General features: G+C 45.9%; 1 protein-coding gene across 12 annotated transcripts in view; it reads right to left on the bottom strand.

Annotated features, from left to right (window-relative positions):
* Dip2a (disco interacting protein 2 homolog A) overlaps window positions 1–7429 on the bottom strand; it is a 149369-nt gene extending 141940 nt beyond the window's left edge. For 6 of the 12 annotated variants that reach the window (XM_029567069.1, XM_029567070.1, XM_008840474.3 and 3 more), the window contains exon 1: window positions 7174–7428. In XM_029567069.1, the coding sequence (XP_029422929.1) occupies window positions 7174–7264 (91 nt within the window). In that variant the 5' untranslated portion in view covers window positions 7265–7428. Of the gene's footprint in view, window positions 1–7173 lie in introns of all 12 variants that reach the window. The other 6 variants (XM_029567068.1, XM_029567066.1, XM_029567073.1 and 3 more) reach the window with 2 other exon arrangements.
* Between the last annotated feature and the right edge of the window lie 6710 nt (window positions 7430–14139).

Here is a 14139-nt window from a genome sequence, read left to right as displayed (position 1 = left end):
GTGTGTGTGTATGTGTATGTGCCCGTGTCATGGCCCACGTGTGGAGTTAGAGGACAACTTGTGAGAGCTGATTCTCTTCTTCTACCACATGGGTCCTGGGGATAGAACTCAGGTCATCAGGCATGGTAGCAGGTATCTTTACTGCTGAGTCATCCTGCTGTTGGAACCTCATTTAATTTTATGTCTTATAGAGTTTATAATGAGTAAAAGATTATATAAGCATAATAATTTATCTGTAAACCTAGAAATGTACAGCCAATTTTGAAAGAGATGTACCCTAGCTCAGAAAAATGTTATTGAATAGGTTAATGCTGTTGTAATGAAATGCTTCTTCTAATAAACAAAACAAAACAAAAAAAAAATAAGAGTTGAAGCCAGGCATGGTGACACACGCCTTTAATCCCAGCACCTGGGAGGCAGGGGCAGGCGGATCTCTGTAAGTTCAAGGCCAGCCTGCTCCACATAGTGAGTTCCAGGACAGCTGGGGCTACAGGGAGACCCTGCCTCAAAAAAAGAGTTGAAAGCACTCCTAATGGAACTCTTAAGGAAGTGTTTTTCTGGGTCCCGCTACCCAAACACTCAAGAAGCTACCTGAAGCATGATCTAAGAGAGCCTGACTACTTCTCTATCAAAACTTGATGTTACCCGCCAGGGCTGGTTTAGCAGGCGGGCAGAATGCAAGAAACAGGATATTGGCCATGCACCAAGATTTTTAAGGAAAGCCTGAAAAACAAGTGTTCTGGTTTAGTTTCCTGTTGCTAAACACCATGACCAAAAGCAAGTTGGGGAGGAAAGGCTTTATTTCATCTTATACGGCCAAGGCACAGTCTATCTTTGAGGGAAATTGGTCAGGAACTCGGGACAGAAACTTGGAAGCAGGAACTAAAGTACAGCTCATGGAAGAATGCTGCTTACTGGCTTGCTCTCTGGTCTGTGCTTAGCCTGTTTTCTTATACAACCCAGGACAACCTGTCCAGGAGGGGTGCCATCCACAGTGGGCTCGGCCCTCCCACATCATTCACCAATGCCTCACAGATATGGCCACAGGCCAGTCTGATGGAGGAAATTCCTCAATTAAGGTTCCCTCTTCCCAGGTGTGTCAATTTGACAATTGAAGCTACCCAGCGTAGCCAGTGTGTAACAGGGTCAGATGCCCTGCATGAAGCCCTCAGCAGGATACACGTAGCTATAAGGGTGGTCTAAGTTGCAGTGGAAACCTCAAAATATTGGAGATGCGAGGAACATGAGATATCTGCTGGGAAAAGCACTGAGTGGTGCTAACCCAAGAGAGAGCCCATGTGTGTTACAAACGGCAGGGCCATGGGGGCAGGATGTACCCTAGTTCACTAGAGTCCAGATGATGCCACTATAAGCCCCAGATGCCAGATGTAGATCTTCAGGATTTAATGTTTGCCATTCTAGGTTTTGGTCTAGCTTTAGCTCAGTCTTTCTTTGCTATGATCCTACTTACCTTTGATAATGAGAATTTTTACTCTGTGCCATCATATATTAGATACCTGCAATTTTTTTATTTTATAGGGGATCACAAAGAGTTTTCCTTGAGTCTCCAAAAGGACTTTTCAACAGTTTTGAGACTGTTAAAACAATGGGGACTCTTAAAGTTGGACTAAATACTGAAGTAGGCCACTGGGAGTCAGCTTTTGAAGGTTATAGCCTGGTTCCTGGTTCCTGTCACTCTCTGGTTCTTGGTCTGCTATAGTGTGAGAAGTTTCTGCCACATGCTTCTGCTGTCACAAATGCCCCTGAAATTGTAAGCCAAAATACATCTTTTCTCTATATTGTTCTATCAGGTATCCAGTCAAAATGATGCAAAATGTAACTAATACATTTATTACATAAGGAGGTTCATTTCAAAAATAAACCAAACACAAAATAGCAAAAACTTCAAAAAAGAGGTAAGTGCAACAGGGTTCTAAGACAGCAGTCACTCAGAGATATCAGGGAAAGGTCAAAATAAGGTTTGGGGGCTGGTTCTTGACAGTTGAGTAGAATTTGGATATGGACTTTTTTTAATGTGTGAGTGTACTGCCTGCATGTATGTGAGTGCACCTGTGTCCTGCAATACCCATGGATGTCAGAAGGTCTCAGATCCCCTGGAACTGGAGTTACAGACGGTTGGTAGCCACCATGTGGGTGCTGGGATTCTAACCCAGGTCCTCTGTAAGAACAGTCAGTGCTCTTAACCGCTGAGCCATCTCTCCAGCCCCTGGACATGCACTTTTTAAAAAGTCTTTTGCAGGATGGAGAGATGGCTCGAGATATGGCTCAGCGGTTAAGAACACTGGTTGTTCTTGCAGAAGACATGGGTTTGAATCCCAGCACCCACATGGCAACTAACAACTGTCCATAATTCCAGTCCCAGGGGATCCGACAGCCTCTTCTGAGCTCCGAGAGCATTGCACAACACAGGTGCACTTACCTACATGCAGGCAATACATGCACACACATAAAATAAAAATAATAAATGAAATTTTAAAAAAAAATATTTTAAAAAGTCTTTTGCTAGATGTGGTGGCACACACCTTTAATCCCCAACACTCAGGAGGCAGAGGCAGGTGGATCTCTCTGAATTTAAGGCCAGCTTAGTCTTCATGGCAAGAAGACCACCAAGGCTAGACAGTAAGACTCTGTCTTTTAAAAAGCAACCAAAAAAACTAATAATAATAATAATACAACCAAAAACCACTCTGGCTATGTGGCCTTGAACTCATGACCCTCCTACTTCTGTTTTCCATTTGCTGGGGTTATGAGCAAGTACCACAAACCCAGATGAGAACTTTTATCCTCTATAAAATTCCTAGGAAGCATAGCACATCTGTTAAGATGAAAGCAATGTCTGGCTGTCATTTTGAAGACTAAGAATTATATGATAGCTTTTAGATATTAAAGACAGAAAGGAAAAAACTTTATAAATGTACAAACTGCTTCTGAACCCCTTTCTATTTTAATCCAACCAGGCTGGAATCTACATTGTCAGAATCAAGGAAAGCAAGGAGGTAACAAAAAGGATGTTAAATGGGTATCTTCTCTTTAACCCAGTGCAGGCCACTAGAAGAGCAAACGTTTCACCATTGTCAATGTTTCCAAAAAAATTTAGCAGTAATAACTTTTTTTTGGCGGGGGGGGGGCGCATCTTTTTGAGACAGGGTCTCCCTATAGCCCCAGCTGGCCTGGATCTCACTATGTAGAAGAGGCTGGCCTTGAACTCAAGAGATCTCCTGAATGCTGGGGCTAAAGGCATGCCCCACCACGCCCAGCCCTAATGGTAATTACTTTAAGATACACAGAGCCAAGAAGTATCAGCAAGTAAAAACACTTGCAACACAACCATGACAACCTGAGTTCAATCCCCAGAACCCATGGAGAAAACTAGATGTGGTGGTAAGCATCTGTAATTCCAACACTACTACTGTGAGATGGGAGGTGAAGGAGAATGGGCCAGAAGCCAGTAGGCCAGATAGCCTGAAGTACACAGTCCAACAGCAGAAATAACAAGAAACTCTTCTCAAAAATAAGACGGAAGGAAAGAACTGCCTCCCAAAAAAAGTTGTCCTGACTTAGATGCACACCACGGAACATGTACTTGTCGTCCCCCCGCCCCATGCACAAATTAATTATTGTTAACTAAATAATTTTTAAATATACTGTACACTAGTGTGCCAAAATCAGCTGGTAAGGTGTGCTTAGTATAACTTATTACAATAAAATTTAAATCGCAAAAGTTTGGGAATTCTTTAAAAAAAAATCAAAACTAAACTTCTAATGACCTCACCTTTATCCATGAACATTTGTACTTTCAGGAATCCCATTTATAAATTTTTCTGCGGGCACTTCTGCTGGGGGTAGGGGGGAGTGTAATTGCCTAAGAGTGGAATTCCATGTACCTCTACCCCTCATCCTATGACAGTCAGAAGGACGGGCTATCAAGGATGACACTGAAAGCAGAAGGGGAATTATTTGGGGAAAAGAAGGTGGAGCAACAAACAGCTCTGCTTATCATGCTTTGGGAATCCAGGGATCCATAACAGCAGTTCAGCACACCTGCCCTGGAGGAACACAGTCTAAGATCAGAACTTCTCTGAGGGCAACCCCAACCACCACACTAGACAATAAGAACCAGTAAGAATGATGGAGAATGAAGCTGCGTAGAGGTTAAGAATAAAGGCAGAGGGTTAAAATCATCTATTCACTGCTGATGTGCAGCTGACAGGAGACATACAGAATTTTCCAGATTATCTATGTGTCATCAACTAGTACCTGCTTGTGTGTGAGGCCCACAAACCGTCCAAACTATCCAAGTATTACTCACTACCAGTTCCCATGAAGGCAATACCACATCTATGTTAAGTTCTCCCCCTTCCCCTTCCTTCCAACATACTCACCAATGACAACTCTAAATTTTAAGCCCTTAGACAAATGTATTGTTGACACTGTCCCACCCTAAGCCAGAAGTTCATCTTTCTGTCCTGAATACGGGAAAAGGAAGTCCTAGACAGAGTCCCACTTCTACAACCTCTAGTTGAAAAAGGCATAAAAATGGTGATAAACATGGTATGTCTCACACACACACACACACACACACACACACACGCACGTGCGCACAACCCACTATTTTGTATGCTAAAAAAATTTAAAGTTTAAACAATTGGTGTAACACTAATTTTAGAATTATGACTTCTTAGAAACACATTCCTTTAACTTATAAATGAAACACCTTCCCAGTCTCAAAACACTTTCACGCCAAGCGTGGTGGCACATGCCTTTAATCCCAGCACTCGGAAGGCAGAGGCAGGCAGATCTCTGTGAGTTCAAGGCCAGCCTGGTCCACATAGTGAGTTCCAGGACAGCTGGGGCTACAGGGAGACCCTGTCTCAAAAAGACCAAAAAAAAAAAAACAACCAAACAAACAAAAAAACCACTTTCACATACACTGGATAAGTCTTTACAAGAACCTTGGAATGTCAATAAAACTAACGTTCCCCTCCTTCACAGCTGACCTAACCCAAGTTTAGAGACGTTGTAAAAGAAGTGACTTACCAGACAACACTTAGTAGATGCCAGTCACTATGTGAAAACTCCAAAAATCTGCCTAACACATAGTCCCTATTGCTGGGCACCTATAAGCCCAAGAGGAAAAGTCTTACACCAACAATCACAAACTACAGAATCCAATATTAAGGTGTGGAAGTTCTCTGGGAACAGGACCAAGTGTGAATCTGCCAAGGTAATCTCTAACCTATTTTGGCAAAAAGAAAGATGCCAGTCTAGGTGAGGGGAAGAAGCTGTGGCTCCTGTCTCCTGGGCTGCCACTGCACTCTGCAATCTCCTATCAACACTTTGCTGTCTTCCTCCTTTCTCAACTTCAGTTATTTTTTTCAGATTCCTCTCTATGGCACACAATCTTATACCCTTTTACTTACATATACACCCCCTACATATGTCTAAAATGGCAACAGTATAAATGTATTGAACAGACATGAGAGATTTCTTTCACTGATGTTTTCTGGTTCCATTACAAATCATGAAATTTTTACTTTGTTTTGAGGAAAGGGAACAATATATTTGTTAATACCTAGAAAGCACCCAAGATATCCCAAGGAACTGAAATAATGATTTTGGAGCAGAAATTAGAAGCAATCTGCACATATGACTTGCAAAAGCTGGACTAAAATGTTGATTTTTTCCCCCTGAGGAGCCTTATGAAATATAGATTTTTGTCAGAATCATTCCTAACTTCAGACCTCCAAAGGGCACCTAATTGCCAAGAATTCTTGAAGTAACCAATTTCTTAGCATGCTTCCAATTTTTAAAACACATTATGGAATAGAACTTTTTAAAATATGAATATTGGGTTCAAAACAATTCCAAGTAGATGTTGTACTAATAATGTAAAACAAAGATAAGAGCAACTACCTCCCTAAGGTTACTAATTGCATTAATAAAAGCCAATGCCTATTTAATCAGATGTTGTTTTACAAATTTACTATACTGGCAGGCATGGTGGTGCAGGCCTTTAAATCAGCACTTGGGAGGGAGGGGCAGGCGGATCTCTATGAGATCGAGGCCAGCCTGGTCTATATAGTGAATTCCAAGGTGGGCTTAGACTAGGGAGACCCTGCCAAAAACAACAACAAAAAAAAGGGAACTCACTACATTAACCTAAGCAAAGCATACAGTTATCTGAAGTTGAACAATATTGTGAAAAAAAATGGATTCTAAAATTTGAAAATACATTTAAGTCTCAAAAGCGGAGTTAAGAAACAGAAGCTTTTCCTCAAGGACTGAGGTGTGTGGGGTGGGCGTGTGTGTATTCCACCCCCCCCAAGCAGAGAACTCTTCTCCCAGACCTTGAAGAGATATAACATACAAATCAAGGTTACCACCCACCACCTCTGAAGTCTGGTTACTTCAGTCTATTTTAAACCATCATTTCTTGGCCTTTTTAAGTTATAAAAATTCATAAGAGGTTTGGCGACATGGTTCAGTGGATAAAGGCAGTTGTCATCAAGCCTGACAACCTGAGTTCGATGCCCTGCGCCCACATGGTAGAAGGAGATAAACAGCTCTAGCAAATGGTCCTCTGGCCTCTGCACGCAAGCCATGCGACCACACACACAAATGTAAAATAAAAAATTCCGTAGTAAGAGGACTAAAACCTCTAAGTGTTAAGGTGTTTTAACTCTACCAGGGCATTTTAACTTCACAGCCCACAAAGAAAGTGTTGTAGCCTCGTTTTAGAGATGAGGAAGGAAACTGAGGCTTACGCGGCAGGCTGGAGTCCCAGGGGTGGGGCTGGGCTTCGGGATTCCGGGCTTCCTGCCTGCCGACGGGATACACAGCAGGCTCTGGAAGCGCAGCCCGTGGCCTTGGCGCTTCAGGAAGCACCGACCACAGCCTGGACAGACGGCCTTCCTGCAGAGTCCGCCCCGGCCGACCTGCCAGCCCGTCCCTCCGGTGTCCTTCCGAGGCCGGACACCGGCCCGTCAGGCGATACGGCCCCCGGGCAGGTGCCCCGAGAGGATGCCCAGGAAAGGCCCGCAGGGGTCCCGCGTGGGGTGCAGGGCAGGGTCCCCGGTTGTGGCCCCGCTGTGGGCGCCGTGGGTGGGGGACCCGGTGAAGGTCCCGGCGGGCTCCTAAGGGCCCGGCGCTCACCTTCCGACAGCTCCAGCTCCAGCTCCGCCAGGCTCTCGCGCACCTCGGCGGGCAGCGGCGCCGCCTCCAGCGGACATCCGCGGTCAGCCATGGCCAGGGGCTGAAGCGCACCGGCGGCCAGCAGACCCGCAGCAGCGGGCAGGCGCGGCCCGGACGGCTCCACACCGGCGCCCGCACGAGCGCAGGCGACTCCTCCCGGAGGCAGCTTCCCCGGCGGGTTCCCGCGCGCCAGCAGGCCCACTCGGGAGCGCGCGTGCGCGGCCGAGGGCGGAGTAGCGCCTGCGCGGGTGCGAGCCCAAGCCCCGCCCGGCAACACTAAAGGCTCGCTTCCACTGGCCGGCGCCGGCATCTGGGGACGACCATTGGGAGACACCTGCCGCGTCAGCTCCGGCGTGGCGCAGGTCCGATTGGCCTGGGAAGCAGACCGAAGTACAGCAGGTTTGCGACCCTGACAGTAGGCTGACTACGCGGGCCAGGAGACCGTCTGCGCTTCCAGCCTCTTCCCCCTGGGTAGCCCTGCTGGCACCCTCTGTGAGCGTCTGTTGGATGGAAGCAAGCACGCTGTAGCATACGCCACTGGTTTCAATGTGTGTGTGTTCATTGCATTTCACAATAACGCCACAAGTATTCTGCACTGACCAAGAAGACTCTCCAGCAGTGTCTCAGCCCTTGAGATGACTTTGGGACGTGGAATCAGAGACCTGTTGGGAACCTTGGTGGAGCTCTTGAAGGCTCGCTGCTCTCAGAACTATAGGCATATCTGAGGGGTGCAGGAGCAGACTGGTGGCCCAGAGTAGGTGTCAGTCCAGACTGGCTAAGGGTTGTATCCTGGTGCAGACCTCATCTGACTGAAAAGAGTAGAACAAAAGTCTGGCCTTTGAGGCCAAACAAAACCTCTGAAGAGCAGCAGTATTTCTGTTACCAATGATCCAGCCAGGGTCCTTTAGCTCCCCTTGGGTGGCAATTGCAAGTAGGCCAGGAGTTCTGAGGCTTTGAGTGTTGAAGGGTTATAAGCTGGGCTAACAGGCTTTATGCTGGAAGCCCTGAGAATTGTAGACTTTTGGCTCCAGGCTAGCTCTAGGTGCTCAGGTTAGATTGGGTTTGGATTGCCTGTGGCCAGCAGCTAATGAAATCATCATAGTATCAGCTAATATTGTAAATTCTAAGCCATGGATGTCAGGACCCTTTACCTTTTCAGCCATTAGTGTTGCTGGTCGCAAGCCTTGAATATGGACCATTTGCCTTAAAGTCTTGGCAGCTCCCAGGAACTCTTCCAGCCAAAGATGCCTACTCTGTTTTCCTCAATTTTGCCCCTGTGCCACACACTCCTCTGCCTTCAGCCTCTACCACTCTTTAACCACCCTCTTGCCATATGCTACCTTTTCAATAAAAATAATAGGTAAGCAAAAAATTTGAAAAAAAAAAAAAAAGACCAGTTTGGAGGCTTTTAGCAGGCCTATTACAGTATCATGAAACACCATAGGAGGGTGTCTGGGACTGATTTACAATGTGTGGTGACTAATTGCTTATACAACCAGGATATGTGGTAGGCAAACAACTGTATTTTTTTGTACCAATTACAGGTCCTATATAGAGACTAATCACAAGCTTTGCATAAAAAACAGTCACTAGTTCCACATTATACCTATCACTAGTCTTTTTGCTAAAGAGGTGCTTTCTGTCATCTTGAGTGAGGATAGCTGCTGAAGTTCGTTGAGGCTTATCTTTCCTAGGATGCTGCCTTTCAAAACTGGTACAGATTGTCTGGAGTAGTTGTGACCCGAGCAAGGCTTTCCGAAACAGGTGTTCTGGATTCAACTGTAGTGATTCTCCCAGCTGGAGTATTTCCACAGTGACTGTAAAGTGTCCAAAACAAGCAGTCTTCCATGAAGGCAGTGAAGCAGGTTGCCAGAGAAAGGGCTGCTCAGCTGACACTTCCCCACTCAAGGGTGTCTGTGAGGGCATTTCCAGGAACCATTAACAGAGGAGAGGAAAGGGTCTCCCAGAGTGGGCAACATCTTCTAGTGGCAGCCCACATATGAAGAGACCTGAGGAAAAATTAGTTTTGCCTGTCTGCCTTCACTTCTTGCTGGTGGGTGCATATATCCTATTGTTTTGCTGCTGCTGCTGCTGCTGCTGCTGCTGCTGCTGCCACCGCCGCCGCTGCTGCTGTTCTTCACTGGCATTCTAACCTAGCCTTTTTTCAAACATGAACTCAAGGTCAGCAGATATCCAAGCATCCTCCAGGCCTTCAGCACCAAATTGAGACTGCTGAGGCATCCAGCTTCATGGACTGAGCCATTGTTGGGCTGCTTAGACCCTATTGTGTAAATCACTGCAGTAAATCCCCTTTTACCAAATACATTCTATCTGTTCTACTCCTCTAGATGAACCTTACTAACACTTAACCCACTTAGTGGATACTAGACATAGAATTATGGTTACTTCTGAGCATAATTCAGCTAGAAACATAATGAGATAAAATGGGCACTCTAGTTCCACCTCTGCCTCCAAAGAGTTGTGTTCAATAGGACAACAGTAATAAAGTACCAGAAACTGAGCCAGCTCAACAGAAGTTTACTGTGTCAGAATTTGGGAAGCTAGAAGTCTGAGTCCAAGGTATTGGACAGGATTGGTTCCATCTGGGACTATAACAGAGAATCTAATCTTTGCTCATTCCTATCCTTTAGTGGCTGCTGGCAATCTTTGATGTTTCTTGGCTTATAGATCTTTCAATCTCTGCCCTCATGTTTGCATGGTGATCTTCTGTGCCTGTCTGTCCAAATGTCTACAAATATCATTCATACCTAATATGGAAACATTACAATTAGCTCATATAAACTTGATCATCTGCAAATTCCCATTTCCATATTCACAAGTACTGGAGATTAGGACTTAAACATTCTTTTTGTGGTGGAGAAAGATACAGTTCAACCCACAGGTTGTAATACCCAACATGTATGTACTAGTAGTGGCTGAGAAGGTTTGTATGGCTGGGTTATGAAAATGCTTAATGAAGAGAGCTAGAATGTAAAATTAGGCACTAGAGTTAATTGACATAAGGAATGTTCCAAGATAAGATATTTAATTCCCTGGAAATGAACATCTGAAGAACATTACATTAGGATTAGCCAGTCAAATAAATGAAGAAGATGCTGGAGACTATATGTTAATACATGAGAGAGAGCAAGAGAGTAAACCTCAGAGGCTTTCTACTAATTTTTTTAGGGTCTAATGGTCAGGGGTGCTCTAGGTCATTCCTTCCAAACGTAAAAGAATGATCAAATCTTGAACTTCCTATCATCAGAAGCAGAAGGAGACACAGCTTGACACTGCCAGTTGTGTAGCCTGAGGATTTCTTCCTGGAAACCTCCACTCAGTGTAGCCGAGATGGTAACATACCACAGAAAAGAATTTCAGGATAAGCCAAAATGAAACACTTGAGGCCTTTTTTTTTTTTTTTAAAGACAATATAAGCCAGGCATGGTGGCGCATGCCTGTAGTCCCAGCACTTGGGAGGCAGAGGCAGGCAGATCTCTGTGAGTTCAAGGCCAGCCTGGTCTACATAATGAGTTCCAGGACAGCTGGGACTACAGGGAGACCCTGCTTCAAAAAGACAAAAAAAAAAACCAGTATACTCTTAGATTTGAGTGCAGGTGTTGAGAGAGAGGCAGGCAATAGCTGTATGATTTGTGGCTTTTGAAGTTACATTGTTCAAAGGATGCAATTAACAACCAGGTCCAAAGATGACAGTAGTTTTAATATTTAAGTAAAATATGAGCTCGTTTTTACTTATTTCTCTGACAGAATTCCCTTTTGTAAGTGAAACTGTAAGGTGGCTTATGAGGTAAATTGTCCTGATTTACATTTTGGCCTTAAGGATTCATCATCTGTTTTAACATTCTTGTTTGAGATACATCTCTGAAAAGGTAGTATTGTTTTTATGCAAACATTCTTCATGGCAGTTTTTGTCAGTTGCATGGAGTTCAGCCTGGGAGATGTGTGTAAAGCAGCTCCCTTGGAGGAGTATAAAGGACTCATGTCCCCTTTATCATCCTCCTCTCTATCCTGCCTCACTACCTTGAGGAAAAGAAGACTGCTGTAAAATTCTTTTATGTGTATATGTATACATATATAGGCACACATGCCATGGTACATTGTGGAGACATTGAGAGGACAACTTACTGGAGTTGGTTCTCTCCTTAGACCATGTGGGTTCCAGGGGTCAAAGCTGGTCACCATCAGGCTTGAAAGCAAGCACCCTCACCTGCAGTCATCTTGCTGGCCCCATTTTGTGATTTTTTAAGTTGAGTATATTCCACACCTGGGCGTATTACCCTGGTTCAATTAGGGGCCAAGGTATGTGGAAGACTACCAGTTTTAAAAAGCACCCAGAACAAGACTAGAGAGATGGCTCAGTGGTTAAAAAAAAGCACTGGTTGTTCTTCCAGAGGACCCGGTTCTGTTCCCAGCACCCATATGGCAACTAACAACTGTGCATTACTTCAGTTCCAGGGGATCAGATACCCTCTTCTGGCCTCTAGAGCATTGCACACATGGGTGCACTTACACACATGCAGACAAAACACTTGTGATGGTTTAAATGAGAGTGTCCCCCATAAGCTCCAAATAGCTGGACATTTTGTCCCCAGTTGACGGTGCTATTTTGGGAGGTCTTAGGTGTAGCCTTGCTGGAGGAAGTGCATCACTGCAGGAGGGAGGGTGGGCTGTAGAAAGAAGTGCAGCCTGAACAACCTGCGCATGCGCGCTGCAAATGCACCAAAAACATCCGGCTGAGTCTAACCTGTATTCTGCCAAAGGACATGGAGATGGCTGACACAAGATGGCTCAACCGGAGGGCCAATGAGGATCAGACATGATCTGAGAAAGCCTACCGGGGCCAGTAGGACACTGGGAGGGGGATATAAGGGAGCCCCATATCTGCAATAAACGAGTCTGCAGCTGCTCGCACTGCCTGCTTCTCACCTGACTCTCGGAGTCTGTGTCATGACTCGTGCTGACTCTACCCCTGCCCGAAGGGCCCCAGGACACCTGCAACATCTGGCTCCCAGAGTGGGTTCCCCATGCTGGTATGGGCATTGACCTTCTTGGGTTCTGGCCATCGTTGTGGTAGTTGCTTTTCTCTTCTGGACCGTGTTCTTTGCACTTTTCTGCTGGCCATACATCAACCACTCCAGAGATCGGCCTTAGTTTCGCTTTCTCCACCCCAACCCACCTGGGTGCCTCTCCCCCACTTTCTTTCTTTGTTGCGAGATGCCCCCCGCCTGAAGTTTCGGTAAGTCAGCCCCTACGTGTTACATGTGCCTTCGGTCCTCATGAGGGTGAGTGTGGAGAGCCCTCTTCTTCCCCTTCTTCCTTGGTGTCGTTTGAGTTCCTTGTCGGTTAGGGAGGAACATTTACTTGTTTTTGGTTTGCCCAGCGCCACCACATAAAGGCTGACCCCCTAGGAGGCGGAACCCAGGAGCAGCCCCTGACCGCCGCTCCCCCTCTCCCCATCCAGAGACACTGTGTAGTCATATGGCCTGATGAACCACAGAAGTCCCCCACTGAACACAAGACATCTGGGTCTGACACATTCTCTGTTTGTCTTAGAATTAACATGGGTAATCTGCGCCCCAGCTGTAGTGAACCCCAAATCAGGGCATTAAAATCCCTCCTTGTCATCCGAGGTCTTAAAGTTAAAACCAATGACTTAGATGCTTTCTGGAACAAGGCTACCATCCTTGCACTATGGGCCACCCCCCGAGAACATGTGGGACCCTGACCTCTGGATGCCAGTTCTTTTCCTTACTAGGAAGCACCAGGTCTCCTCAGGTGTCATCCTGCCTGCCTCATTTGTCCCCATTCTCCTGGACATCATAGCTAGCCTAATTCCTTTGGTCCTACTCATCCTTGTCAAGTGTCTCTTTCAGTATGCCCGACAGCAAAAACGCATCAACAGAGCCACACTCCAGGTCCTCTTGGCACTTCAACACACAGGCCATGATCCTCCCCGTGAGATCCTACAGGCCTGGCTCACGGGGAAATCCATGAGGCCTCTGTATAATTGCCTTCCCCAATCACCCTGGTGGGCTCATACCCAGGGAGGTTGCCCTTTGAGGGCCGGTAGTCAATGATGGGTAAGAACTTGCTAACCAAGTCAACCTAAGACAGGCACAGTCCATAATACTGGGGACCCCCTGAGGTGGGGCCAACAATGCCAAGGCAAAGAATCTTGGCTCCCACTAGAGCTTCACAAAAAGAAAAGGGGTGGATATTTAGGAGGAAGTGCAGCCTGAACAACCTGTGCATGCGCACTGCAAATGCACCAAAAACATCCAGTTGAGTCTAACCTGTATTTTGCCAAAGGACATGGAGATGGCTGATACAAGATGGCTCGACCAGAGAGGCCAATGAGGATCAGACACGATCTGAGAAAGCCTACTGGGGCCAGTGGGACACCCACCAGGAGGGGGATATAAGGGAACCCCATATCCACAATAAATGACTCTGCAGCTGCTCACACTGCCTTTTTCTCACCTGACTCCCAGAGTCTGTGTTGTGACTCCATGCCAACTCTGCCCTGCCCGGAGGGCCCCAGGACACCCACAACAGTGGGCTTTGAGAGTTCTTAAGCCTTGCTGGATTTCCAGTCGTGTTCTCCATCCTGTGCCTGCTTGAATATGTGTTTAGCTTTCTGCTCCTGCTCCAGCCACCTCACCATGCCTCTTCACCATGACAGACTCTACTCCCTCTGGAACCTGGAACTGTAAGCACAAATAAACTCTTCTTCCTATTAGTTCCCTTGGTCATGGTGTTTTATCACAGCAACAGAAAAGTAACTAGTACAGCATTCATACATATTTAAAAAAAAGAACTGAATAAAAGAAACTTTTAAAGAAAAGAATAGTGAACAGGAAAAGTCTTTGTAGTAGATCCAGGTTGTATTGCAAGTAACTCTATTGC

The sequence above is a fragment of the Nannospalax galili genome, unplaced genomic scaffold, assembly GCF_000622305.1.
Source record: "Nannospalax galili isolate Female #2095 unplaced genomic scaffold, S.galili_v1.0 scaffold619, whole genome shotgun sequence".
In the NCBI taxonomy this organism is placed as follows: Eukaryota; Metazoa; Chordata; class Mammalia; order Rodentia; family Spalacidae; genus Nannospalax; species Nannospalax galili.
The sequence above is the reverse complement of the archived record's forward strand: the minus strand, read 5'-3'. Positions and strand labels throughout refer to the sequence as shown.